This window comes from Wyeomyia smithii, chromosome 3 (genome assembly GCF_029784165.1).
Source record: "Wyeomyia smithii strain HCP4-BCI-WySm-NY-G18 chromosome 3, ASM2978416v1, whole genome shotgun sequence".
Taxonomy (NCBI): domain Eukaryota; kingdom Metazoa; phylum Arthropoda; class Insecta; order Diptera; family Culicidae; genus Wyeomyia; species Wyeomyia smithii.
Window position 1 is genome coordinate 110419816 of NC_073696.1, and position 27152 is coordinate 110446967.

The following is a 27152-nucleotide window of genomic DNA, read 5'->3' on the forward strand; positions in this document are numbered from 1 at the left end:
GTTTCAAAGTTTGGCTGCCCTACAGTTCCCATTTCATTTGATTATAATCGAACTTAAGCAACCGTTATGTACTAAATTGTTAATAAAACAACGAAAGTCTATTATCTCAAAGATTACATGACTTATTTGAACATAAGTAGTGTCATACGAACGAGTCATCTCTCAAACTTACAAACAACAAACTTCATAACAATTTGATATGTGGCTCAAAAGTTATGGAAAGAAGAGAAATTCAAAGACTATTTAAAACTATACCTGCTTTGATCGATATATGTGGCCTAAACATAATTCAAATGTGGTGTCGTACTATTTGAACGTTCCAAGTTCATTGATTCCTTGCGGTTTGTTTGAAGTCTGCAAATGCACGATGAATCGGCCATAGGATATGATCAAAGTCAAATAACAAATCGTTTGAAATGATTGGTTTTATCGAAATGACAACATCCTCGTCTTTTGGCTTCTGTACATCGCCTTAATTCTGAATATATCCATATTGGGTGGTATTCTGTCATTATCAGCAGACTTTCTTGCATCAATCTGACACCGGAAATACCCATATTGGGAGGTATTTTTGGTTGTTTTCCAGAAACTAAAAGTGGTCGTCTTCAAATTCAAAATAGTGTCCAGGGTCAATGTTTGGTTTCTATGCATCATCACGTTTACGGAAATATCCATATTGAGTATATTCGGTCATTTCCGACTGTTGCCTATAATTTGCCATTTAGCAATTCAAAATGGTGCCTGAGGTCAATTGTTAGCTCCTTGCATCATTCTGGTTCCAGAGATACTCATATTTGATAGTATTCGTTTATTTTAGGCTGTTTTTCACAAACCGGTAGTCGCCATCTTGGATTTTAAAATGGTATTTAGGATACTGGTTAAAGAAAAACTCATATTGGGTGATATTTGGTCACTTTGGACTGTTTTTCAGAAGTCGTCATTTTGGCCTTTAAAATTGCCTGTGAAATCAATTTCTGTCATCTGGGCGTAAAGAAACATTCATATTGAATGGTATTTGGTCATTTCCGGCTGTTTGCCAGACACCGGAAGTCACCATCTTAAAATTCAAGATTGTGCCTGTGACCAATTTTTAGCTTCTGTGCATCTTTCTGGTTCCAGAAATACTAATATTTAATGGGAATCGTCCATTTCAGGCTGTTTTCCAGATATCGGAAGTTGCCATCTTACAATTCAAAATGTTGTCTGAAGTCGATTTGTGGCTCCAGTGCATCATTACGGTTCCGGAAATACCCATATTGGGTGGTATTTGGTCATTTGCCGCTGTTTTTCCGACACCGGAAGTCGCCATTTTGGATTTCATAGTGGCATTTGGAGACAATTTCTGGATTTTGAACGGCATACTGGTTGAAGAAAAACTCATTTTTTTTTATTCTCGCTTATTTACCGTCGGTCTAGTTCCGCCACTGTTGTTGTGCCAATCACCGACGCCCGGGGAGGCGACTCCACCCAGGACCCTAACTCACGACCCGTTGATTAACGGACCGGCGCCAACGGCTTTACTTCCTCATGCGATGGAAGGCGTGATCCCAGAGATTTTTCGCCTCAGAAAATCTCCCGGTGTCGGCTAGGATTGAATCTAGACCAGTTGGGTTGGTTGTGAGTGGATCACGCCACCTCACAACCATCGACACCTATGTCGGCGGTGGGATTCGAACTCAGGCGTCGAGCGTGGTTGGCGGAGACGTTACCAACCACGCTAGGCTCCCGCAGATTGATGTATTACTCTAATAAACTTACAAAAAGGTACAGTGGCAGCAAGGTACAATTTGATTATGGTATCCAGAAAGCATAAGGTGTGATACTCAATATTATGAATAAAGTTGTTTGAAGATTGAAAGAGGCAATCAGCAGCACGTCTGGGTGGGTATTTATGTGCAGGTTCCGATTAATGCTACTGCTAGGACGATTGCACTAAGTTGCACCTGGTAATTGACGAAAAACATGGAAATAGCACGATCAACCAATAATAAGTAGCTTGGGAGAAGCGTGACCATTTAGTTTCCCGATCCTCAGGGTTTTCGAAATATTTGAGGCTAATTGTGACGCCATCCACGTCCAAATGTTATTTTTTCGTGAGCAAGAGAGAACGTTAGTCTGGCGTTGGCAACTATTGAAACCCAACAAATTGCTTATTATAGGTTAATTGAATGCTTTTTCTTATTTTAGTTTAGTTCTCTCTCAATCAATTTGAGGTATTTATTTCCATGTTTTATTAACAATTTCACTTGTTCAAGCAGATAGTATTTAGTGATTTGTGGAACGATGAGATATACCGTTTTGATTCAAACTTCGAATAGTCTCAAATTTCGAACACTTTACAATAAAAGTCGAATGATTATAGCTAGTGTAATAAAACGAATGATTTTTTTATACCATTTTGTTCCTTGGAATGTCCTTCAGCCAGTGATGTATAGTTTTTCACTCTAGGGCCAAGTTCAGCCGGTTTGCCTATCTACACGCAAAACTTTTCCTTATTACTCTAAAAGCAGCAGCGCAAAATTGCCCTTTAGGTAACAAATCTGTTACTTGAAAGGCAATAAAGTTCTTCCCCAGTCAAGTAACAACACATACTGTCACATATTTTACACGTGTTACGGAAGTACGACTATCTAATAATGGTCGTTTCGACCACATGCAAAATTTTCTCTGTCGAAAAATGCTCTCTTTCTATCTGCAATAAAAACTATCTAAAACACACACTCATTGGTTCATGGAAACTCATTAGGACCTGTTTGAAGATACAAAACTCGTGCCCGTCTAGAACAACATTCGCCAATCCGGCAACTCTGATCACATGGTACTACATATTTTCATTTCAAGTAAACACTGGGGAACGAAACGAAAGTGTTTCTAATTAGACATTTGAGGTTGACGGTTGAGATTCTGATTATGTGTGGATCAGTGCTGATAAAAGTCATTTTCCCCAGAAAAATTCTTCGAAAATTACCGCCAATCATTTTCAATTTTCACTTCCAATGATCGCAGCACTCTTTCAGATACACTAGATTTTCGTCCTAGTAACGTGCTGTTAAAATTTGAGGACAAATCCAACCAAATGATCTCCACTTCAAAAAAAAAAAAAACAAACAGTCCACTCAACCAAAATGAACCTCACCGATGCCTTGACAATCTTCGTTAACTGATAAACTGATTTTGTTGTCTTGCTTCCATCGCATGAAATAAATGAGGTGTTTTGACAGTTCACTTCCATGCAAAAAGCGGGAAGGGAGAACTCTGAAAGGATTGTAAAAAAATAACGTATATGGATGCTTTTTTTCACTTTCATTCAAGAGTGTCAACAAATATCAACCCTGGTGTGGATGAAGGGGACAGAAATGAACCTGATCGTTGCATCAATACAAATGCAGCGAGTGAAGTCTTGATACACATGCATTGCGGTTCTTGATTGTGTGTTCGCCGGGAGAAACACATACATGCGTGTAGCCGTCATATATTTTGTTACTTTTTGGTTATTTCACTGTGTGTATAATGCGTGTTGATTTTCACGTGTTTCTCAATAAACACCAGTGGCAGCTTCTCACACTTGGATACGCCCCCCCCCCCCGAACCACCACCGACGCGGCACTCTGGAAGTGCGAGATGTTTATGTGGAACGGGAGGATGCTGGCCGACACTATGCGCGTCGGTTAGCGCATGTAGCTGACACCAATACCAATACACAGAATGCACATATCCATGAACGACAATACGGATTTGGTGGATGAAATAGCTGAAACGATTGATAATCGAAAATATGCGGGAGCTTTATTCCTTGACCTTAAAAAGGCTTTCGATACCATAGGTTATGAGCTCCTACTCCTCATACTCGAAAGCTATGGCATAAGAGGGAACGCATGGTTAATCTTGAAAACCTACCTGACTAACCGACAGCAATTTGTGACTATCAATGCCGGAAAAGTAATCTCAAAAATATACCGTATGGCGTTTCACAAGGAAGCAATCTAAGACCACTGTTGTTCTTAGTGTTCATTAACGATATATCGCACTTGAAACTACACGGACGGATCCAGTTCTTTGCGGATGATACAGTAGTTCTATACAACTCTTCTGATGCTCATCTGATCGCCCAATACATTCAGCAAGACCTTCAACTTTTGCATGAATTCTTTCGATCGAATCTCCTATCACTGAATTTACAAAAAACTACGTACATGATTTTTCACTCGTTAAGACCAGAGTCTATGTGTATATAGAGTCGCGCGAAGAGATAATCTATCGTTTCGGCAACACAGTTTTCGTGCCGTCTGTTGTCAAGAACTTACAGTTCTGTTTTTCACCATGCTAAGCGAATATCATTTTTTGAAATTCTTTACAAGGTACACAGTTTTGAAAGATTATACCGGTGATGTTTTATTGAATTTAAGTGAACCAGTGTACAGGTTTAATGTTGGATTGAAATATGTAAGTAAAACTTCGGAAAACACATATTCTTTTTTACGCTCTATTACAACACTTTTCATCCACTCCTAACATTATCACCTTGTTTATTTACATTGTTCGATTGGTACCCTCGTTTGACACTGATTTGGTTCCTTTGGTTTCATCTTTGCGGGACTCTTATTATAAACATAGACTCTGGTTAAGACGACCTGACCCGGAGATTCCGGTCATTCAAATTGATACAGTTGAAATTCGTAGAGTAGACAACTTTGAATATCTATATCTAAACTTGGACAGTGTATTGAACTGGGAGCATCACATCCTGCACCTGAAAGCTAAACTTGCAGTCCTGTATGGAGTATTCCGAAAAATATCACCGTTTGTACCGATGAAATGGATGACAAATCTTTACTACTCTATGGTTCAGTCGAGGCTACAGTATCTAGTCTGTGTTTGGGGGAACGCTTGCATGTCTAGACTACGGGAGCTACAGGTTCTACAAAATCGCTGTTTGAAAACCATCCTAAAAATACGCATCTTTATCCAACAAAACAACTGTACAACAACTTGCAAGACTCGTTTCTACCTATTCGGGGATTACATTTGTTGCAGACATTAACACACATGCAGAATATCGTAACAAATCCAGCCAGCCATCACAACATGAGAATTACAAGAAATTTCTCCAGAAGAACGACAAGAACTTTCGAAACAATTCGTTTGTCCAGACCGAATACGGAGCTAGGAAAAAAGCGCTTTGTCTATAAAGGCTCTAAACTGTACAATGAACTACCAGCAGCAATCAAACAACAGCAAAAGGCCATTCTGTTCAAGAGGGACTTGAAGCGACACCTCAAACTCAATATCTTGCAGTATCTACGCTGATACTCTTCCAGCCACAACCACTTCCTCACGAAAACTCCATAGTTTCATTTTTAAACAAAGCACGTCCTCTGTTGACGATGACCAGCTGCTCTACACGTCTATACGGTTCCAAAGTTCGACGAATCAACGCAACGCTACTAAACGGACAATCGACAAGTCATCTGCACCCCACTGCTTCATTACCATCAATGGTCAATTGGAAAACTGGATAGATTACCGCCTTTCGTACACCGTGTGGTTAACCATTTTGTAATGCAGCTATCTGGCTTCATATTAGTTTGTGCCAGTGAGCTATTAATTAAATTATATATTATTATAAGTAAGTATGCTATCTTCAAAGAGATCTTTTTCTCACTGGAAGCGTACAGCTCGTTGTGAATATTTTTTGAAAAGAAGGGTAGGTTTTATGCCTTTGGAAGCAGAGATTTAGCATTTCATTTCCATCGGCTTTTCCCTACTCCAAATAAATAAATAAACATAGTGCGCACCTACAAAACGATGAAAGGTTGTATTCGAACTTATTGAACACCATGTAAATGCTGTAACTCGAGTTTTGCTTATAACGGAATATTCGTATATCGTAATGCGGAATTTGACAATTTTCAATGTTTTGTCTGCCTCTCCCCCGAGAGCTCTTGAAAAAAAGTTTTTATCATCGTCTCATCTCCTGATTATGTAATCATTTTTACTCATAGGTTATTTTTATGACATGTTTTTCTATAAACTCTCTGTACACAATATCAATTCTTCGTTACTTCGACTGCCGGCAGTGATTTCTTGGACAACCCTTAGTACCGATTGGTGGACCCTCGGCCAATGTGACTGCCACCACTTTTTGCGAATTTAGCAAAACACCTTTTTTATTTTGTGAATATCTCGGGACCCTGAAGAGCTACAGGTGATATTGACATATCATCTTTAAGGGTTTTAGATGTAGAATCGAACTACGTGATCAATTTTTTTCTGCAGTGTTGCCAACATTGCATTTTTTTCGCTTCAAAATTTAATTTGCAATTTCCTCAAAATACTCCCCCCTTCGATTTTCATTTTGACCACGCCAATGTGTTTAGCAGACGATTTTACATAGGAATCACTTATCAGCAAAAAACTAAATGTAGCGTTCCAGAGATACAGCATTTTCAAAATTGCAAGATTTTGGATTTTGTCTACGCACGAAAGCGCTTCTACATAAATTGCTGCTATCTTAATGGTATTTTAGCAGGCGTTTGTGTAATCGAAGAGTTGTTCCTTAGAGGAGCATCCGTTAATGAGGTAACGCAAGAAAATCCCGTTCTAGAATCATTTTCACGAAAAGTTACAGGAAAGCTTTAGTTACACTTTTCTCATGAATCTTCATTTTATTGGTTCATCACATTGTAGAAATCATCCTCTCTCAATTTAAAACCGTTTCCTAACAGGCGAATGGTCATGTTTTTTCCTGATTTAAGGTTTGATATGATTTCAAAATCGTAAACAATGTGTCTCATCACGGGTGCAGTCATTTCATTCTTGAAGATGGTGTGTTTAATTGGATTGTATTTGAAACAAATTTGTGGCACTGGAAAACGATATTGGTTATCCCAGCAGCTTACGCGATGAGATTTACTAGCTACTAAGGGAGCATGCATAAATGACGTAGCATGGATTTTTTTGTTTTTTTTTACCCCCTTCCCCGTCTCCCACCGTAGCCTTTCGTCACAAAGTCAGACCCTATATATAATTACGTAGCATTATAACAAACTACACAACCCCCCCCCACCCTCACCCTACCCCAAAGACTTTTTTTTGCAAATTTTATTACTAAAAACATATATTGTATCGTAAATGAATAAGACAATACAAAGAATTATAAATGACCATAAACAAACAAAGCCGTAAAAAAAAAAAACAATTAGAATAAATCCAAATTTTTCGATTTCATATTTGCTACGTAGCCTGGCTTGACCCCCTAGCCTCTCCCTCGTCAAATTTCGTCACAAAACTGCTAGTCGTTGCATGTTCGAGTCCCGGCTCGGGAGAAGACTGTTATTATCAGTAGGAATCAGTGGCTGCGAAGCCTGTGTCAAATAAACAGAACAGAAAAAGCCACCTCCGCTCTAATCCTGGGTAAGAAGAAGAAGAAGAAGGAGAATATAGGCAGATGAATGTTATGATAGGCTTACTTGCTCTATGACGTGCTATGATATGAGCAAATTAAGATATTCGGTTATGATAAAATATTTTGGATGCGTTCGGAGATTTGTTTGAACATGTGGTATTGAATGTAAATATGCAGAATTATGAAATGAAATCTGAAATCAGCATTTTTTTCACGTCATTAAAAGTGTCACAAGTTGGTTTCAAAATTCGAATCATGGACAAAAGTGTACATTTAACAAAAAACAGTTTGAGTTTAAATACGAATAGTGTAGCCAAAACTCTCTTTTAACCTTTCGTGAAAATAATTCTAGAGCGGGTTTTTTTTTGCGTTACATCATTAACGGATGCTCCTCTAAGGTAAATCTCTTCGATTACACAAACGCCTGCTAGGATACCATTAAGATTGCAACAATTAATGTAAAAGCGATTTCGTGCGTAGACAAAAACCAAAATCTTGCAATTTTGAAAATGCTGTATCTCTGGAACGCTACATTTTGTTTTTTGCTGGTCGATGCATTTCCTCGGACACTTGACATGGAATGACCCATGTATGATTACAAATATTTTTAGAATCAGAGCAGTTTGTTCAACCGGTTTGACGTCTTCGGTAAAGTTGAAGAAAATAATTTTGTCTTTCTGAAAAAAAAATATACCCTTAAAAATTTGGTAACACAAGTGAAGAAAAATTAAGGGTTAATCATCTAGTAAACCTCTTATTTTAAAATCTAATTTTCATAATAAATATTCTATGTGATGTCTTCAGCAAAGTTGTAGATATTATTTTTGTTCCAGAAAAAAAGACATGCACAAGGAAACATCCATAAATGAAACATCACAAAGTCAGACCCCCTCTAGATAATTGAAGCAAAGCCTTGGTTCTACATTCCGATTCGGAACTTGACCTTCTGTTTATTCGTACACAGACTTCGCAGCCGACTGTTTAGTGTACAGGACGATTGCGGGGTTAGCGCTACGATCCTACTGACACTAACAGTCTCCCCCGAGCCGAGACTCGAACCTACGACGACTAGCTTGATAGGCCAGCATCGTACCTCGAGACCATCTGGGAGGCTCTCTAGATAATTACGTAGATTAAAACAAGCTCCCCCCTCAATACATTTTTTTGCAAAATTTAATAAAAACATACCTTGTATCATAAATGAACAAAAAAAGACAATAATGTACAGTCGAATCTCTTTATAGCGACATCGCAAGGGACTGTCGTTATAGCGAAATGTCGCAATAATATGAAGAATTTTGTATATGTAGAACAATCTCGATGTCCCGGATTTTTTACTGATCTCTCGCACCGAATGTCCATTAACGACAAAAATATTTCTATAGTCTTAACAGTTTCGTTGATCTGTATAGTGTCTTGTAGATACTAATTTTATCCTTCCAAAAAAAGATAAAAAATTGTAAAACAAATTGATTTTTTTTCTTAGATCAGATCTTTAAAAAGTGAGCTTTTGAAAATATTTTATTTATAATTTGTTTCAATATTTTTTTTAAGATTTTTTTCTTGCGCTGTTTATTTTTTATGAAGCTCGAAAATACTATCTACAGCCTTGCTGAATAAATCTAACAAAACATTTTGGCTCAGATAAAAAAATAGTTTTTCTCACTTCTCAATGATTTGGCAGTCATCAAAGTCTAGTTAACCTTTTGTAGTTTTCATTGCTATAATGGAAAGAAGATAAGCCAATTGGATGTTGTAAACTGCCGTTCTACGCATATTTGTCCCATGTTCTAAATCATGCAAACGAGACAAACGATGTTAAAGTTTTACAATACTTTTACGCATTGCGTCAATGTGACAAATGCAATTATGGGTTTCTAACCAGTTTTACCTTGCAATAGACTGTTTTCAATAAATCTAGTTGAAGGTTTTTAGATTCAACACTCTTTTCCATAAAAAATACCCACTGGGACAATAATGCCGAGAAATTTGCCTTCCAATAGGTAATTTCTACGTATATCACCCACCACGTGCATTCGATGTTTCCCAATACAAAGTTCGTACTAAGGAAAGAAAGCTGTTTAATCTTCCACGAAAATGATCACGCTAATCGTGTTGTCTTTATGCACAAGTGATGATAGTCGAGATGAAAGTTAGGCTATTTTTTTTTTATTCTCGCTTATTTACCGTCGTTCTAGTTCCGCCACTGTTGTTGTGCCAATCACCGACGCCCGGGGAGGTGACTCCACCCAGGACCCTAACTCACGACCCGTTGATTAACGGACCGGCGCCAACGGCTTTACTTCCTCATGCGATGGAAGGCGTGATCCCAGAGATTTTTCGCCTCAGAAAATCTCCCGGTGTCGGCTAGAATTGAATCTAGACCAGTTGGGTTGGTTGTGAGTGGATCACGCCACCTCACAACCATCGACACCTATGTCGGCGGTGGGATTCGAACCCAGGCGTCGAGCGTGGTTGGCGGAGACGTTACCAACTACGCTAGGCCCACGCTCAAAGTTAGGCTATTTGAATAAGTATCAAATGACTTACCATTACAAAAGGGAATTATTTTTTTAGATTGCCCATTCCTATCATACAATATTTGAACGTTGTTGGCCTTTCCCCATTTTGGCTACACACAAAAGACAGTTCTTACAACTTCCAATTAGTATGAATCTCATACGTTTATTTTCTTATATGCTCGAAAAGAAAAATCATTCAGGTTACGAACCAGCAAACAAGGTTTAGGTATCCCTAACAAAGATATGAACGCACCGCATTTAAATAATCAAGCAAAGTGATTTCCGTTACCGAATTTCTGAAACCCGTAATGTAGTCAAATGTTGTTAGGAGAAGTCTTCAGTGCTTTGTAGCACTTCCCAAGTTGTAAATATGAGAATTAGTGGTTAGTGGAATGAATTAGAATAGATAGAAAAAATCTAGTGGGACAAATATGTGTAGAAAATCATCGATGGGACAAACAGACTTGGTATGGTTTTTCAAGATTTTCGGAACAAACAATATTATTTTTAAATTTTTTTTTAATGACTCATTGGTGATAAAAAACGAATGATAAAAAACGAGAATCGTCCAAAAGTAACATGGGACAACTATGCATAGAACGGCAGTAAACAAAATACTACAAGGTATACAGCCCTAGGGTTGTATAAAATGGTGACGTGGGACTAAACACCGTAATTAGGGGATTTTTTGTTACAAAATATACAGAGTCTGCAGAGAGAGTTAATGTGTTGCTCAGCGAAGGTACGTATTTTTATTTTCAGCCTCCCCTGGAAATCAATTTTTGAAATATATTCAACAACACTCGAAAGAATGTCGTTTATATCTGACAATATTATGCCTGTAATATTTTTTTGTGCAAAGAACATGTATTTGACAAGGCACAAGCATATCATTCTTGTTGAAAAAGCACCAAGAATTTCTCGTAATGAGTCAAAGTCAGAATTAACTCTATATCCTCGAAAACCAAATCCACTAATACTTACATAATCATAATGAATGGTTCTGTCTTATTTAACTCTGACTAAATCAAATCTATAATATGAATCTTACTTTCAAAATAATATGGAAGCCCTAACAAAGGTTCATCAATTGGCAAACATAAGAAGATATTTCAAACAAAATTATTAACAAGTTCCAGCAAAAAAACGTAGCAATCCACAATTACATTTTTGTTTTTTTGTTTGACAATTTTTTCCCTTTGCCTACAACTACATTCACTGTATTACGAAGACAGCTAATATACGTTTATTATGGTAAAGCTTAGAATAATAATATATCTTCTAACAATTTTGAAATGTAAAAAGAGATTCTGAATGAATCTTAGTAAATAAACAAAAAATTCACAATCATTCGCAGGCTCTTACTCTTCTATAAATTTGTATATTTAGGAATTTACTCTTTCGATACTATCCGGTCACGATTATTTAGTGAAAATCGAAATAAAATAAAAAAATTTCCGTTGCAAAAATTTACAATTCTCGTTGAGTAATTTATGGTAATCATTTTTATGAGATAAACTTTCAATCGCCATCAACAGCAGCATTGCAGTTTTTCTTCGATTGCACACGTATAGAAATGTACGAACAAAAGTGTACCACTGCAATACGAACAGTACCGCTGCAGTACGGATAGAAGTGCTGAAATGTACGTGTAGAAGAGTACCGCTGCAATCATAGACGACGAGAGACCTGCGGTTCTTTACTCCACTGATACTGTTGCTTTTACCGGCATGTTTTCTTTCAAGATATCAGTTTTTATTAGGTTTTAAAAGCAGGTTTAGAATTTGTTCAAGAATGGGGATTGTTTCAAACTTTTTGGAAAACTTTTACCTTCGAGACATCATATTAGTCTAAGCTCATGGAAGCAAAAACAAATTGACCTATTGGGACGGGGAGACCCTGTCAATTTTTATTTCGATATTGATACAGAGAATATCACAGGGAACGAATGGTGTCCATTCACGTCGTCTGTGCTAGGAATGTTCGCATATAATTGGTTCATTATTCGCGTAAATTTGTTATTGAAACTTTTTATCAGCTTAGCAATGAAATTAGAGTGATAACTAGCATATTAAAAAATTGTTGAGCATGAGCATGAGCATGATTGGCCGCCCGCGGTTGCTACTCCGTTATTGCCAGATCAGCTGTAATTACACAGAGAACCAACAGATGATGCTTGGGACCAGCATGCATCCTCAATGTGTAAAAACTGGTGACCTTAATCTTTATATTAGGCAATACCAGCGCCGGCCGCATCCGAATGCAGGTCAAAAAAGGAAGTTGTAAAGGAAAATGTTGACGTGATACTCGCTTATTGGAAGCCGAGAACACCTCTGCACTTCCACGAGAAATCACTGGGATGTTGGTTGGCGCTCTATCCCCTCCTACCAACGCAGACACTCGGGGACACGACATTTCACGCCGATTCTCTCTTAGTTTTCGATGCGAATGTTGCCTATTAACTAGAAAAATTGGCAAAGTTCCATGCATACAAAGCCTTAATAATTGAAAAATGCAAATTTCCATATTGAACAATATATAGTCTTAAGTTTGTTAACAAAATGCCGACCTAGTCATTATTGGAACATAGTATACAAAACATAAACAGCCCAAAAGCTAGAAAAATCGAAAAAATGAAGCATAAGATTTCATGTATTATCACTGCACTATACTCCCAGCTTCCACAAACCACACCATTGCTCTCGAGATGAGAACATGTTTTGCTGAAAAATCCTACTTGAAGCCTGACCGTGCAAAACCGTGGTAGATGACGGATTCGAAGTATACTTAGCGTCATGTTGGCTCATTACTACACACTTAATTTATCTCGGCAAACTTCCCAACAGCTGATTGAGTTCGGCGAAGTTTTTAACGAATGTTAGCAATATATTTCGACGAACATTCAGCAAATATATCGATTTACCGTAAACCAGCAAGTATTGACGTTTTGTTTGCCGAAGTTTTTAAAAATTCTGCCGAGAACTTGTGGAACATTTCGCTGAGTTTATCAGCTGTTGAGTTCTCGGCAATAAAATCTAAGTTTGTAAGTTGAGCTACTCATTACCTTATAATGAAAAACAAGAAAAAAAAGGCAAAGCTTGGTGCGTCTAAAACATCAAGCGCAATCATCAGGTGTAGATGTATATACTAATCAAAAGTCTTAAAATTATTGACAAGATCAAGCAAATCATAATTCAGGCTGAATTAATAATCATCGAAAGTCAAACTCCCATAATCAATAAACCCATAATTCCCATTATATTATGGGAAAGTTGTCGGTACCCATCATTAATATAGACAACTGCTTCTCATCGATAACATCGCTAAGTCCTAGCGCTAACGACAACCATCGATATGTCGCAGGTGGCACCAAGCATGCGAACCACCTCCTGCATCTGAAAAGCATCGTATAGGAACATGAACTGCTGCTCCCAGCCCTCCAATAGTCAAACAGACTTAAGAAAAACTCAGAAGTAAACAAAAACCATCCCTGCTCCTGTAACCCGCGCACTCTGTTACCAAAGTCAAAGAGGTCCGATTGAAAATGTCAAAAGCCATCGGAAATTTATCGATAATATCGATAAAAACTCGGAAACAATCGATGCCATCATCAACGATTACGTTCGATATTTTCCATCGCTATCCCAAACAATCTTAGATGGCAACGCGATGCCCACTACAGTTATACCTCGATTTTACGCACATTCTCGTTTTTGAAATGTGCGTAAAATCGAATTGTGCATAAAACCGAATCAAAATTTTTATTTTTTTATAGCCCAAAATTCTTCTTTACTTACTGAACTTTTGAATGAATAACTAACCGGCGGAACATTGGGGTTTCTTTTCGTAGCAACTAGCATATTAAAAAATTGTTGTACATTTTATCTATCCAACAACGTATTTGTTATTTTTATTTTTTTTATTTTCGCTTATTTTCCGTCGGTCTAGTTCCGCCATTGTTGTGGCCAATCACCGACGCCCAGGGAGGCGACTCCACACCCAGGACCCTAACTCACGACCCGTTTATTAACGGACCGGCGCCAACGGCTTTACTTCCTCATGCGATGGAAGGCGTGATCCCAGAGATTTTTCGCCTCAGAAAATCTCCCGATGTCGGCTAGGATTGAATCTAGACCAGTTGGGTTGGTTGTGAGTGGATCACGCCACCTCACAACCATCGAATGTCGGCGGTGGGATTCGAACCCAGGCGTCGAGCGTGGTTGGCGGAGGCGTTACCAACCACACTAGGCCCCCGACCCGTATTGGTTATTTTTATCTATCATTTGGTTATGCTGTTATTAACGTTTGAAATCTGACGCAACATTTGCGGTTGCCAGTTTCATTTCAAAACAGAATGCATCCCAGTATAGTAAACAAAGACGTAGTCCCACGTCAAAAATAGATAAACCAATTGTTCTGCTTCTGTGGGCCCACAGACCCGTGTGTTAGGAAAAACATGCGAACTCTCACGTTAGTTGACGCGTTTTGGTATTGGATGGGCACCAAAATTCATAAGAATGGTTGAATAGCTATAATCTTTAATTTTTTTCGGTTTGAGCTTTTGGAGTGAACTTTTTTTTCATTTTTTCGTCATGTCCTGGATTTTGTATTGAGTGTTATCTGGAATATTTTTTTGCTGTTTATTTTAAATTTTTATTTCGAAATTTTACCGTTACTATACCTTTTGGCATATTGGCTACCATTTATGTCTCTTCTGGCATTTTGGGACGTGTCCGATTTGAGTGAAAATAATCAATGCCTAATTTTTTTGCATAGTAATTGCTTCAATTTGAGAATCTGAAAAAATGTTCACAGGAATGGTCGAAAAGCTATAATCTTTCATTTTTCTCCAGTTTGAATTCTAGGGCCACACATGTGTCGACCAGTGTTATGTTGAAACATTTGTGTAAATTTAGATTTCGTAAAATCTATTGGAGTTTAACTCGAGGTACATTTTTCATAAAAAGTTATAGTTGTTTTTTTTTTTTTCTTAAAAGATGAGAAATCGAAGGAGACATTCGAGTTGGAGTAAATACTTTCGCTAGGAAATAACCGAGTCGATTTCATTAGTTGGCGTTCCTTCACCTGCTGAACGAAGAAATTCATAAAAAGACGTGTTTATTATTGTCATGGCGATGGAAGTTTTTACTTATATTTAAAAAAGAGCATAACTAGTGTATAAGCTTCTATTGTAACTCGAATGAAAGCAACAAGTTAATTGTGTAATAGTCAAATTTTCCATTGTTAAGATTTTTTATTTATAAAAAAATCAAAAAGAAAAAGGAAAATATTTAGGTTGCAACATCGGTTGCAAAATCCAAATGTTGAAAAAGAGTCTAATCAGTCTCCAGAAATGTTTTGGTTGAGGTTGTGAGCTAATTTGTTTATACGTTTATTTGGCTTTGATCAGGCTTACAGTTACAGCATTTATTTTTCAGCAAACAACAATAAAGAAATGTTGCTTATAATTAGAACAAAAAAAATACGAATTATGCTGTACCTATATCACACAATAATGATTTTCCTAAAAGTCCTCCATCGTTAAATCTTTTCTGGGAAAGAAAAAAATAATACAATAATTACCCGAATTTGTCTCATTTAAAAAGGACAATTTTGAAAAATATTGGCAGAAAAAGAAGTCGACAAAGCGTCCTTCGAATATATGAAATCGAATTAAGTGGTTTCACGCCCCAGTCAAACACCTGTATCGAAAATTCGATTAGGTCCCCGAGCATCTGAATTTCATTACGGGTTAATGTAACACGTAACACCGCAGCCGGCCAGACTTTGCGCAGCCAATAACTGCAACACTTCATCAATTTTCATCTGGCGTACGATCTTCTGTTCTCGGTCCCGGCGAGGACGTGCATCACCGCACCGATTGCTTTTCCAATTACCTACTCGACGGAAGATCGAAATGGCAAAAAAGTCACGCACTTGTGTTTACTGCGCGCTGCTGTTGCTGTCCGTCGATTTGATACTTACGTAGTTCCCATTAGGCCATTTGGATGAATTGAAACTGGAATCCTCTCCGTCGTTCGACACTACAGCAGGGCGGCATCCGTAAGAAGAATATAAGTAGAAGAAAAATTAGACGCCGTCAGCCAGTTTTAGGGTGTCCAGGTGATGAAATTTTCGTTTTTTTACTCTCAGTCAATATTATTTGTCAGCTACTGGATGTAGACATTTGGAACTGTTTATACGGATATCATACACAGAGTAAATTTTCGGAAATAAGAGTACAAGCTAGACAATTGTTCGCGACACCATCAGTTGCCGAGCGAAAAATTAATCAAGAAACGACGGAAAAAAGTAAATCACCCTTACCGTACTGCGCCGGAATCACGTCCGGATCGCCCCTGTCGTCATCCGCTTGGTCGAACTTGCCATCCTTAGTGCCTACCATTCCTCCGCCGTGCTGCTGTTGCTGGTGGTGGTGTTGATGGTCCCCTCCGATCCCTGAGCCTGGGCCGCCTGTACCTCCGGGACCGGATCCCCCACCACCGTGTTGCCACCGTGGGCTCTGTTTGGAGTTTTTCTGTTGATGATGGAGCACAAGAGCCAGAAATGAAATTGTCGTAATTAATGGAACGAAAAAATTCTGTAGGTAAATTCGGTTTTGTAGTTCCCAAGTTGATTAAACAATTGATTGTTCGTCTATAAAAATTCGGAAGCAATCTGCCAGTAGGTACAGTGCGATTTTTCGTTAAACTCGAATAAATAGATGGAACATGCGATTCAGAGCCCGATGGAAAAGGCTGTAAAATATTTTACTCAAGAAAACTGACACAAAAGACTAGAAGTATCGTCGACAAGTAGTAATATTGTTTAGTTTTTTTTTTATCCAAATTATCAAAAACCCAAATTTTGTTCAATAACTTGGAAAAATTTGATATTTACCGAAATCTTGTGCGGCAAATTTAAACTATGACAGATGATTAAATGGTCGTTCGTTTACTACATCCCTGTACAGCACAATAATCAGTCATAACATTGACAACCAAATTTAGGCTAACAGATTCCCAGTATTCATTATTGTCGAGAAACATTGATGAGGAAGGCTTGTTGTGCGGACATGTCACAGTGCTGCAATGTATTTCATCGCTGTACTTTCGCAAGTAGGTACAGGTCCTTATGACATGGAGTTTCCTTTCTCATGCGGCAACTCTAGTTACCAATGATTTGCTCACTTGCCATGTTGCCCGGGTAAAAGAAACGTTCGTAATTACATCTTGAATTCTTTTTTTCATCAAGCTGTAAACGAACACGACTTTTTCTGTGTGCTGCCGTTTTTATTCAGCTTCAACTCATAATTGAATTATGTTTTGTTCATTAGAGAAATGCGAGTTCGTTTTCCGTTTTCTGTATTAACAAATTGTTCTGCTTTCTTTTTCGTACGGGTTTATGTACGGTTGTAGTTTCAAAATAAGACCACCCAAAAAATGTGATGGAGAAATATTCTTTCATGAAGAACCGAACAGTTTTATATCAATGTGGTAACCAAATGTGATCGTAAATGAAGTAGCACTTCTACAAAGATTATCTCTTGTTAGTTAATGCTAACTCTCGGTGCAAAGCAAAGCTTCAACAGGGAAAGCAATAACTTTTGCTGAATTTCATTTACCCAAGCAGCAGCATCACATATTTCTTCCGTAAATAATCCCGTCATCAGCTCCAACTTTATTTCGTCTAACTTATTTCAACCTATTTCAAGGTAAAAACAGATTCCCCACCAGCTTCGATTCGCGGTTGGACGGCGTACTGATAAATGGTGAGAAACATGATTTTCTTATCAGGGTGCACGTACTGTTACAGTGTGGTAGACAGATCAGGCGAATGGAAGCTCGCTAATTGGTACACGGCCAGGGAGTGAATTCTTTGCTGAGTGAGCCGAGAACGGAGTAACGAGATGGTGCGGAGTAACGGATGAAGTGGGAAAGTGCATAACACCGTGATAAACACGGGAAATTGGTTTCATTATCCGCACCTTCTTCCGATTTCGCGTCAGAAAACATCGAGTTAAAGTCAAACAAAAGCTTTGCATATCGGTGTACTGTTGTCTTGCGAAGAGTACAAATCGGTGGAATTACGCCTGCGGTAATCCAAGTGGAAATGGTGGATTGTTGTTTTGAGCATTGTACCGCTTGCTTGTTGTAGGAACTCTGAAAATACAATCTCACCGTAATGAGTGAAACGAAACAATCTAATGGGTAAGAATGATGATTAAAAGGGGATAAAGTGTGTATATTGCTGCTCTGGTCCTACGATTGTATGGGACTTTTTGTGGTGAAAGAACAAGTAACAGTTTATTCGCTAGAGCGACGTAGGAAACCTACCCGAACGGCGAAAGAGAATATTTCTTTATGTTTCGTAAAATGTTCTACTCAAAAGATGAAATAATAGTATGGTATCAAAATTTAATAAAATTAACAATATTCTCTTATCTCACTGCAGAAACCAATGCTTGACGTGTTACCATATAAATGTTTAAACAGTATTAATTTCGGTAGTTTTTGGCATGTTCCTGAGTAGATTATTTCAGCACAAATGGTGTATGGGAAACCCTATGTTGAGAGTGTTGATGAAATCTCGTAATCAGCGATTCACAAAATAGCAGAAAGGGAGCTGTAGACCACAAACAAGTGTGTAAGAATGACTTACAATAGGCTATGGCACCAGAAAGAATCGAAAAACAAAAATGTTTTTCTAAAACACGATCCCCTCACTAACACGTAGAGAATCCTGAGTAAGAATCCCCAGGATACCGATTAACACGATGACGGAATCGTGAAGGGAATCGCAAACACGATCCGGAGGATTCCCACTCACGATTCTTATTCAAGAATCCTAGAGTCATATACAGGGCACTCCTGAGGATTCTTTTTTCAGGAATCCTTTTCAAGGACGCTCAGGAATCCAATGTGAGGAATCCTAGAGAATCTATGCGAATCGTATGTGTTCGTCCGGGACAAGAGGCTTGCGGAACATTTTTATTTGAGATCCGAAGTTGCATTCGCAGAATCTTTTGCCGTGATACTAATTATAATTTTTAGGTTTTGAACTTTTTTTACGTTGTAAGAAACTCTCCTAGTTACACGATTTTGTTTTGTTCACACAACATTTGTTTGACACGACACAATACAAATTAATGTTTTACGGAGCCAATTAAAATAATTACCCGATTGAAATTTAATATTCATAAAGCATTCCGTTTATTAAACGTTAGTAACTGCACAGTAGTGTTCTACAACCTTAAGCTGTGTCATAGCGATTTTTACTTGCGGACCGCAACAACGAGTGAGTTTTTAAGCCAATTTAACATGAGTATTGTTCGAGGTGGTTGGATTTTGGTAAATGTAATTCAAGGCCCCATTCCTCGTGGTATATTAATATCACGAGACCGGGTTCGAAAAATCGGTATGACAGTAAAAGGGACAATGATTGGAAACTCGGTACTTGAAACTCTACTCTAACTAGCTCGCTTGTAAGCCGTAGCTAGTTTACTGCGAAAAATGAACGGGAAAGTCAAAGCCATTTAGAAAGCAGAGTGGTCGAAGGCAGGTGAACGTTAGTTCCAAGCGGTGAATTCTATCGCAGGAACGACATGGTGGAAGTTGTGGGTTCGACTCCCATCTGCTTAACTGTATTTTTCGTATTTTCTACTATCATATTTTCAGTTATTTTAATTTTCTTTCCTCATTATTACATTTACTCCTTAAACCAAAAATTAACTATTAACGACACCAAGTTTACATAAGAACATAACAAAATATCAAGGTTTGCTATAATCCTGATATTTTTGACTGATCGAGTAAGCTTCACGATATAACATACGGTGAGTGTCCAAACCAATATATAAATATCGTCACCACGGACCTAAATACGTAATTTGGTCAGAAGAAATTCTTTTTTCCTCACATTTGTAGACACAGCCTCCATACTACCAGTAGTGATCTGAGGCTATTGAGCTTTGCTGCAACCAGAAGTATGGAAATCTGTAGCTCATATTTTACATGACGAGTTATCCGGAAATCGGCCATATTCTGGATGAGTTTGCTACACCCGACCCAATAAAACCATCAATATCCAGCCCTATATCATCCCGGAACCAGCATTAAGTATTACATCAGGGAGTGATTTTTGCACTTTATGCACCCTCTACCACTTAAACCAGTAGACGAGGAGTTAGCTTTCACTGGCATGCTCGTTGATCAATGTCTTTTTTAAGTTTTGTAATTCTAAATTATAAGTTGTAATTCTAGGAGGATCTGGAAAGCAACTGCACTAACCACCCTCGGTACGTCGGTACGTCCATCTACCTTATGTGGAGTTGGTCTGTTTCCGCTGCCACTTGATCATCGAAGTTAACCTTATGGTAACATGCCAATCTAGACGCATATTGCCTGTATGACACGGTGTTTGACCTTCATCCCTAGGAGTTTTAAGAATCGTTTTGAGGCGATGGGGCATTTCTAAGCACTGATCATCGCCTTTTGTGTTGATTTGCGGTTGTTCACGGTTGTACTGTGGCGCATCCAGTCATCTGACTAAGGGTGGCAGATTGCGTGGCCGCCAACTCGACGCCTTTGAATGAATCCGTCGTACATGGCATTCCACAACACTGATACTCCTGCGGTGATTGAAACGCATATCTGACTCTCTGACATTCGATTCTGAGTAATTTTCCAGAGTCTTGTATAGCGACATCTGCACGGCCTAAGGCCTGTTCTCGAAAAAATGCACCATTTTCATCCGTATGTAACTTTTTTTTCGTTGGTAGAAATTAATGAGAAGCTCAGTAGGTATAACTAGTTTGGAAGTGTATTATTTAGGGGAATTGCTCCATGATTCATCTCATTAAGCCGATATTCACGAAGGATGCACGGATTAAACACCAAATTTTCACGAAATCATTGAACAAATAAACAAAATACGCTTACGTGCTCTTATGGGTTCGTTTAGCATTGTATATTTTATAAAATAAGCTAGATTTATCCTGAATTTTGTAGAACAAACCATTCTTCACAACGCTTCCATATCCATCTCAAAACTTCAATCACTGCTTGATTATTCATCTCACGACGCTCCCATATTCATCACACTGTTAATCATGAATAAATTACATTATGATAAATGAACGTAGCCGCAGTCCGTCGTAGTAAGTAACCTAGATATCCGCTGAAGTTGTTTACGTGCAAAACACGTAACCTAGGTAACCACTGCAGTGCTCTTTTGTCAATTATGTCGGAATAATTCAACATTTACAGTATGATTTTTTCAACGCATTGAAAACAGATGAAAATACATACAGTTGAAATTTGGGAATTGTAGAAATTCATCTCATATATTCCTGCTAATTCAGGCCTGTTTTAGAAAATTTGAGGTGAACATTTCAAAGATTAAAGTATTCTTAGTGTAATTAGTAATTTTGTTTAGTGATTAAAATAAAAAGTGGTCCACTAGTGATGAAAAAAACTTTGGTTGGCTACTGACCGAGTCCCGTTGTAACCGTATCGAACGATGCGCAGATTTTGTTTTCTGAGGTAGGTGATTGAATTAAATGAGTTTTCGAGTGCAGATGCCCGACTAAAATATCAAATTTAGTGCTTTTAAGTGAGTTTTTGGGGATCATACTTTATGAGGAATCTAAACTGAACTAAGAAGAATCCATTCCATAGATTAGCCGATTAGTTTAAGAAGAAAATATGCGTTTTTCCTGTTTTGCATGCGGCTCCTGGCATGGTTCTTCTCATCTGTCGCTCTCTGGCAGTCGGCATCGAACCAGACGTTACGCTGTCTTCCACGCATAGGCGCAGCCAGAGGGGGGCAGGGGGGGGCCGTTGCCCCCCCCACTAATTGTTGACATTGGTGCAGAATTTCGTTTTCAATAACTTTAATAACGTTTGCGCTAAAAAAATGCACAAAAATTGCCAATTTTCCATGGGTTACACGCACTGACGAAAACGAACATCGTGCGGCAGTTCGTAGCCACCGGATACGCCCGTTCCGGCATCTACAACATCTTGGCAATATTGGACACCAATCAGAGCATTGAAAGACAGCCCGATTCCGGACGGCAGACGACCCTGAGCGACAAGAAGCTCCAAAGGACACTGAAGAGGAAGACCGAGGGAAAAGTGGCTACATCGCTGCGTGCGCTTGGCCTGGAGGTCTGTGCAACCGATCAAATAGTGCCTGGCGAACATGGACATACATGTCAGGCGAACATGGACGGCCAATACCCGTTCACTAGTCTCGGAGCTGCAGGCAATGAAGCATCGGCAGCGCCTGAATAAGATGGTCAAATCGATTTTCCCGGCAATTCACGACGTGGCGGTGGTGATGGACGACGAGACCTGTCTCACCCTGGATGGCAACGACTGGTAGGGCACTTTGTATTTTACTTCCACCACGAAAAAAGTAGGCACTAAGGTGAAATTTCTTTCACTCACCAAGTTCCCCAAGAGGGTGCTGCTGTGGCTGACAATCAGCGAGAAGGGGATGTCAAAGCTGCTCTTCTTTCGCTCCGGACTGGCCGTGAACGGGGGAATTTATAGTACAAAGTACCTGCTGGAAGTTGCGTCGTTTATCAAAAAATACTATAAGGTCGAATACACGGTGTTTTGGCCGGATCTGGAGTCGGCTCACTATTCGAGGCGATCGTTTGAGGAGATGGAACGGCTAAATGTCGATGTGGTACCCAAGTTGGCGAACCCGCCCAACGTTCCCAAGTTGCGTCTCATCGAGGATTTCTGGCAAGCCAGAAGCGTAAGATTTCCTTCAACAATTTTGTCGCGAAATTTCAGGAGGAATTGATAAATAAAACGAAAAAAGAATTAAAAAACATGCCTACACGCATGTTTTCATCCGCCATGACGAATGTTCCGGTTAACTGCCAGAAGGCCGCACCCAAGATCGTAGATTTTTTTGCAAGTAAGCTAACATAATTACGTTCCATAGGAAATTTATGAAACTCAATTATCTGTCTTAAATATTTTTTACCACCATCCGAAAAAAGTCCATTTTTTTGACGCATACGTTAGCACAAAACGACATTTTTAGCCCATTGAAACATCTGTGTAAAGTATAAGCCAGATCAAAAATAATTGATTGAAATGCTTGGCCTATGTTGCGTGGAATTGCACAGGTTTTTCAGTTGACTAAGGACATTGCAGCGGCAAAAGTACCGGGCAAGTCCGTGTTGATCACAAACTACTAGTATTTATTGCTATTTTTCAAAATACCATTTTCTTACTTCTAAAATTTTGAAGAACTTGCCCCCCCCTAATCGAAATTCTGGCTACGCCCATGCTTCCACGCGTCGTAACTACCACCTCTCTCATAGTTGTTTCGATGGCACTGTGGATACTGCTCCACATCCCATTCATGTCTTCCACTCTTTCCTCCTGCTGTTCTGCGATCCGTCGATCCAGCTCTCTGGCGTATTCTGCTGCCACGTCATCAGCTTTCAACCGCTGAATGTTGAAACGCGTCGTCCTCTCGTGTTTTGGGCATTATTCATAGATTCGCTCAAGCTTGTCATAGAACTCATCTTTGACTTCATTGGATTTGTCGTTTGCCGTTGCGTAGGTGTTGATTAAACTGTAGTTGTAGAATTTGCACTTAATCCTCAACACGCATATACGGTAGTTACCGAGCAAGCAAGCCAGCCCGCTCCGGTTCATTGAGAGATCGGACGTACCAAGTACCCAATTTCCAATCGTTTACCTCAATCTATTTCCGTGTTCGTAGCCTTGGTTTTTGCCGATTTATCCGTTCCGTATTTCTTATTTCGTTGTTCGCTGTTGAAGAAAGGTTTCGGTATGCTATCTTACCAGAGTCGCGATACTTGCATCCTGCTGGTGGGGCTGCCATCGTAGGTGTAGCAGGCGGTATACAGCATTCCATAATTCAGCCGCCCCCTCTGGGTCAGACGCTGTTGTATGCCGAGCCTAATATAGGGATACAGCCGCGTACGACCCCCTTTCCGTTTAGCATACGACCATAGTTTCCACCGGGGGTTGGTTACCCGATCTTCGCTAAGGTTACTCGTATCCCGGTCGGCACCTCGTGGAGGTTGGGATAGTAGTTGCTGGACAGAGATGAATGACCACAATGGGGTCTTAAGTTACACGTGTCCAACCATTTGCCAACCCAGCCTGAGGCTCATGGCGTGGAAAAAGTTCCTCAAGGATCCGTCCTATCTCTGGTCTTGGTCCTCACAATCCTTTAGTCGTCATCATATGGGTTAGTGTTGGCACTAGCACATAGTGTTTTAAAAACAGGCTCGTTTACATCCATTTATTTATTGGTGGCATCAAACGTCTGCAACAGTATGCCAAATAGTTGATCAGCACTCGGGGGGGACTAACTCTTTATGCTCTCTTCTAATTGCATACGTAGACACACTGACATAAAATTGGAATACCTATAACCCTCGAATGGTTGGAGTATTAGCTCCACCAACCTCTTGCCGCCTCGTGTTATAGCCTACACTATAGCAGACTATTATAGCAGAGTGGTGGTCGCTGTTAGTGTTTAACCTCTAGTTCGTATTCAGACCCGGGATGCAGACGTTATATCGATGATCGACTCTGCACCATTTCAGTGATAGTTCCACTTGTCATCGACATTAGCCAGGTCTAGATATGACACTATTGGGAATCCGTTGCGGTTTATGGGACCAACCTTCTGTGCAAGTTTGATAATTGCCACTAGCAGCAAAATTCTTCAAGGTATACAGCCCTAGGGGTTGTATGAAATGGTGACGTAGGACTAAATGTATATATTATATGCTGCGCTAAACTGTTCATAGGCAACATTACCGTTTATTTTTGATGGTCGTTATTGTAAAACTAGCGATGCATGAATGCATGAAAATTTTACACTAGTAGTAGTTGCGAAAATTTTCATAACTCTTACCTTCAAGCATCTATAGTTCTGAAAAGAACCGATTCCATAATCTTCAGTTAGAAACACGTGCCACAGAACGCTGATAATCGCACCATCGGTAGCATAGAATATTTTGCTTGACCGCGCATAATAAAGTTTGCTCTCCGCTGTGCCCTCCAGCAGCTGTGCCAGCTAAATATTCTGCAGCGTACGATGGTAACTGTTGCTGCCGTATACAAAATAATAACAGGAGGGTTGTGTGCAAAGCCACGACCGCAAGGTTGAAGTAGAATACTTTTACAAGAAAGATAACCCGGTTGCTTGCGTGTCAGTCATTTTTTCTAGTAAATAAACGTTGACTAATCAGATCAATCGAATTTTGCGCTTCAACAAGGATTGACCATTTTCAATAATATAGTAAGTTGCTTGTCATTGTTGGGGCTTGACAATTTTTAAACTTTGAGATGAAATTTTTTCGGTGCTCATGACTGAAGGAAAAGACAATTCAGTACGTTTTGAGACACGGAAATGAGGTAAAATTATTAACTTTTACATATTTAAAAATGTGAAATAACTCACTAGAAAATATTAACTCTTCAATCAAGTTTTTATTTCATCCTGAAAAGGACAATTTGTTGTTCATTTTAGCATCGGATTAGATGCCGATCACATCTTTGCGTTATTACTGACAGGGCGAATAAAGTAGTCCTTGTGATAAAGTAAACAATGAAATGCTGATATAACACTCAAAACTAGACGGCTCACGTGTTGTCAAAATGAGTCAACTTTTCATTGAATGCATTTACTAGTGCCCACTATCGCACAGAGGCTGCATTTCACTAAAGTGCCTCACTGCATCAGCCGCTATCGTTGCTGGAATCCGCTGCAACTAGTGCGCTATCCATTGCTACGCCACAGCTGTGGCCGCTTTCTGCCATCGCTGGTATCCACTGCACTGCTAGTGCTGCTGCTAAGGGAGGACGACTGCTGTTGTGGCTGTCTAGAGCTATTATGAGCGACTTCGGCTGAAACAGGCTCTTATATAGTCCAAATAGCATGTTTTAAATTGCAAGGTATATGAATCTGTCGACCGTGCTTGGGAAGCAATCATATAACGACCAATCAGAGGTCGAATTTTTCGTTTTGACAAGGCTTGACTATTTTCAATAGTACAATAGTATGAATAATAAAGTTAAAATTATCTTCTTTTGGGAAGAATTTTAGAAAATTTTCCAATCTATTGCTGCAAGAACGAAGGAAATCCATCGAATACTAACCGATTTATTAGCATTTGAAAATGGACATATTTTTCACTTTTTTCGGTTTTAGATTTTCATTTCACATCCCTATGTAGCCGAACTTCCTAAGGGAAGTATTCTACTTCAAAAGTAACATGCTCCGCAGTGCCTGGAAGTTGACTCGTATGCAGCTCTCGTTTCTCAATGTCGCGTACTTTTAACAGCTGCACTGCACTCGTTATTGTGTAACAAACAAAACTGAAGCTGAATTTTCTACACGCAGTCTTTTGTATTGAGTTCAGAGTAAATTTTTGCCATTAGGGCATGGCCACGCAGCTTGGAGAAAGACAAACAAACCAAAACACCTTTGATATTACTGAGTGATTTTCATAAGCAGCAAAAGAAAGTTTTGCTTTCCCGATTCTTAGATTAACTTATTGTCGTTTCTAATATTTGACTGATAACGGTGTTCGAGTGGGCACAAACAAACAATTAAACTGGAAAATCACTCAATTTAGCGGTGAATAATCTTGAAATGAGGGTTATATCTTGTTGTGATAAACTATTCATAGGCAACACTACCGTTTATCTTTGGTGCGCCCTGGTCTTTTGTATCGAGTTCAGAGTAGATTTTTGCCATTAGGGCGTGGCCACGCCGCTTGGTGAAAGACAAACAGACCAAAACACTTTGTTAAGTCAAAATATGTAGGCAGTGGAATTTATTTCGTCCATGTTAATGCTATCTGTGCCCGGGAAGCAAGCCAATAACGAGGGAAAGCTTGACCTTGGAACTTTTACACTAATACATAATTACATTGCACAACTGAACATTGAAACAAATTTATATCCTAGGACACGAGCAGATAGGTGAAATCGAACACTACTAAAACACGATTATAAGCTCTTCGAAGACCTATAATGGCCCTGTTTGCGCTGTAGTTGGTGAAGCGTTTGCGGTAGATCATCCGCAAATGCTAGTCGGGGACATTTTAATGACTGAATTATGTCGTTGAAGTAGAGTAGGAACATCAGCGGGCCCAAATGGCTGTCTTGTGCAATCCCTGAAGTTGCAGAGAAAGTTTCAGATATCTCATC

General features: G+C 39.1%; 1 protein-coding gene across 1 annotated transcript in view; it reads right to left on the reverse strand.

Moving 5' to 3' along the window:
• The window catches only part of LOC129726561 (nephrin-like), an 875571-nt gene that overhangs the window by 27398 nt on the left and 821021 nt on the right, over positions 1–27152 (reverse strand). Inside the window, exons 16-17 of the mRNA XM_055683414.1 lie at positions 16255–16465; positions 15913–15971 (exon numbers count right to left, since the gene is read on the reverse strand). Of these exons, the coding sequence (XP_055539389.1) occupies positions 15913–15971; positions 16255–16465 (270 nt within the window). The remainder of the gene's footprint in view (positions 1–15912; positions 15972–16254; positions 16466–27152) is intronic.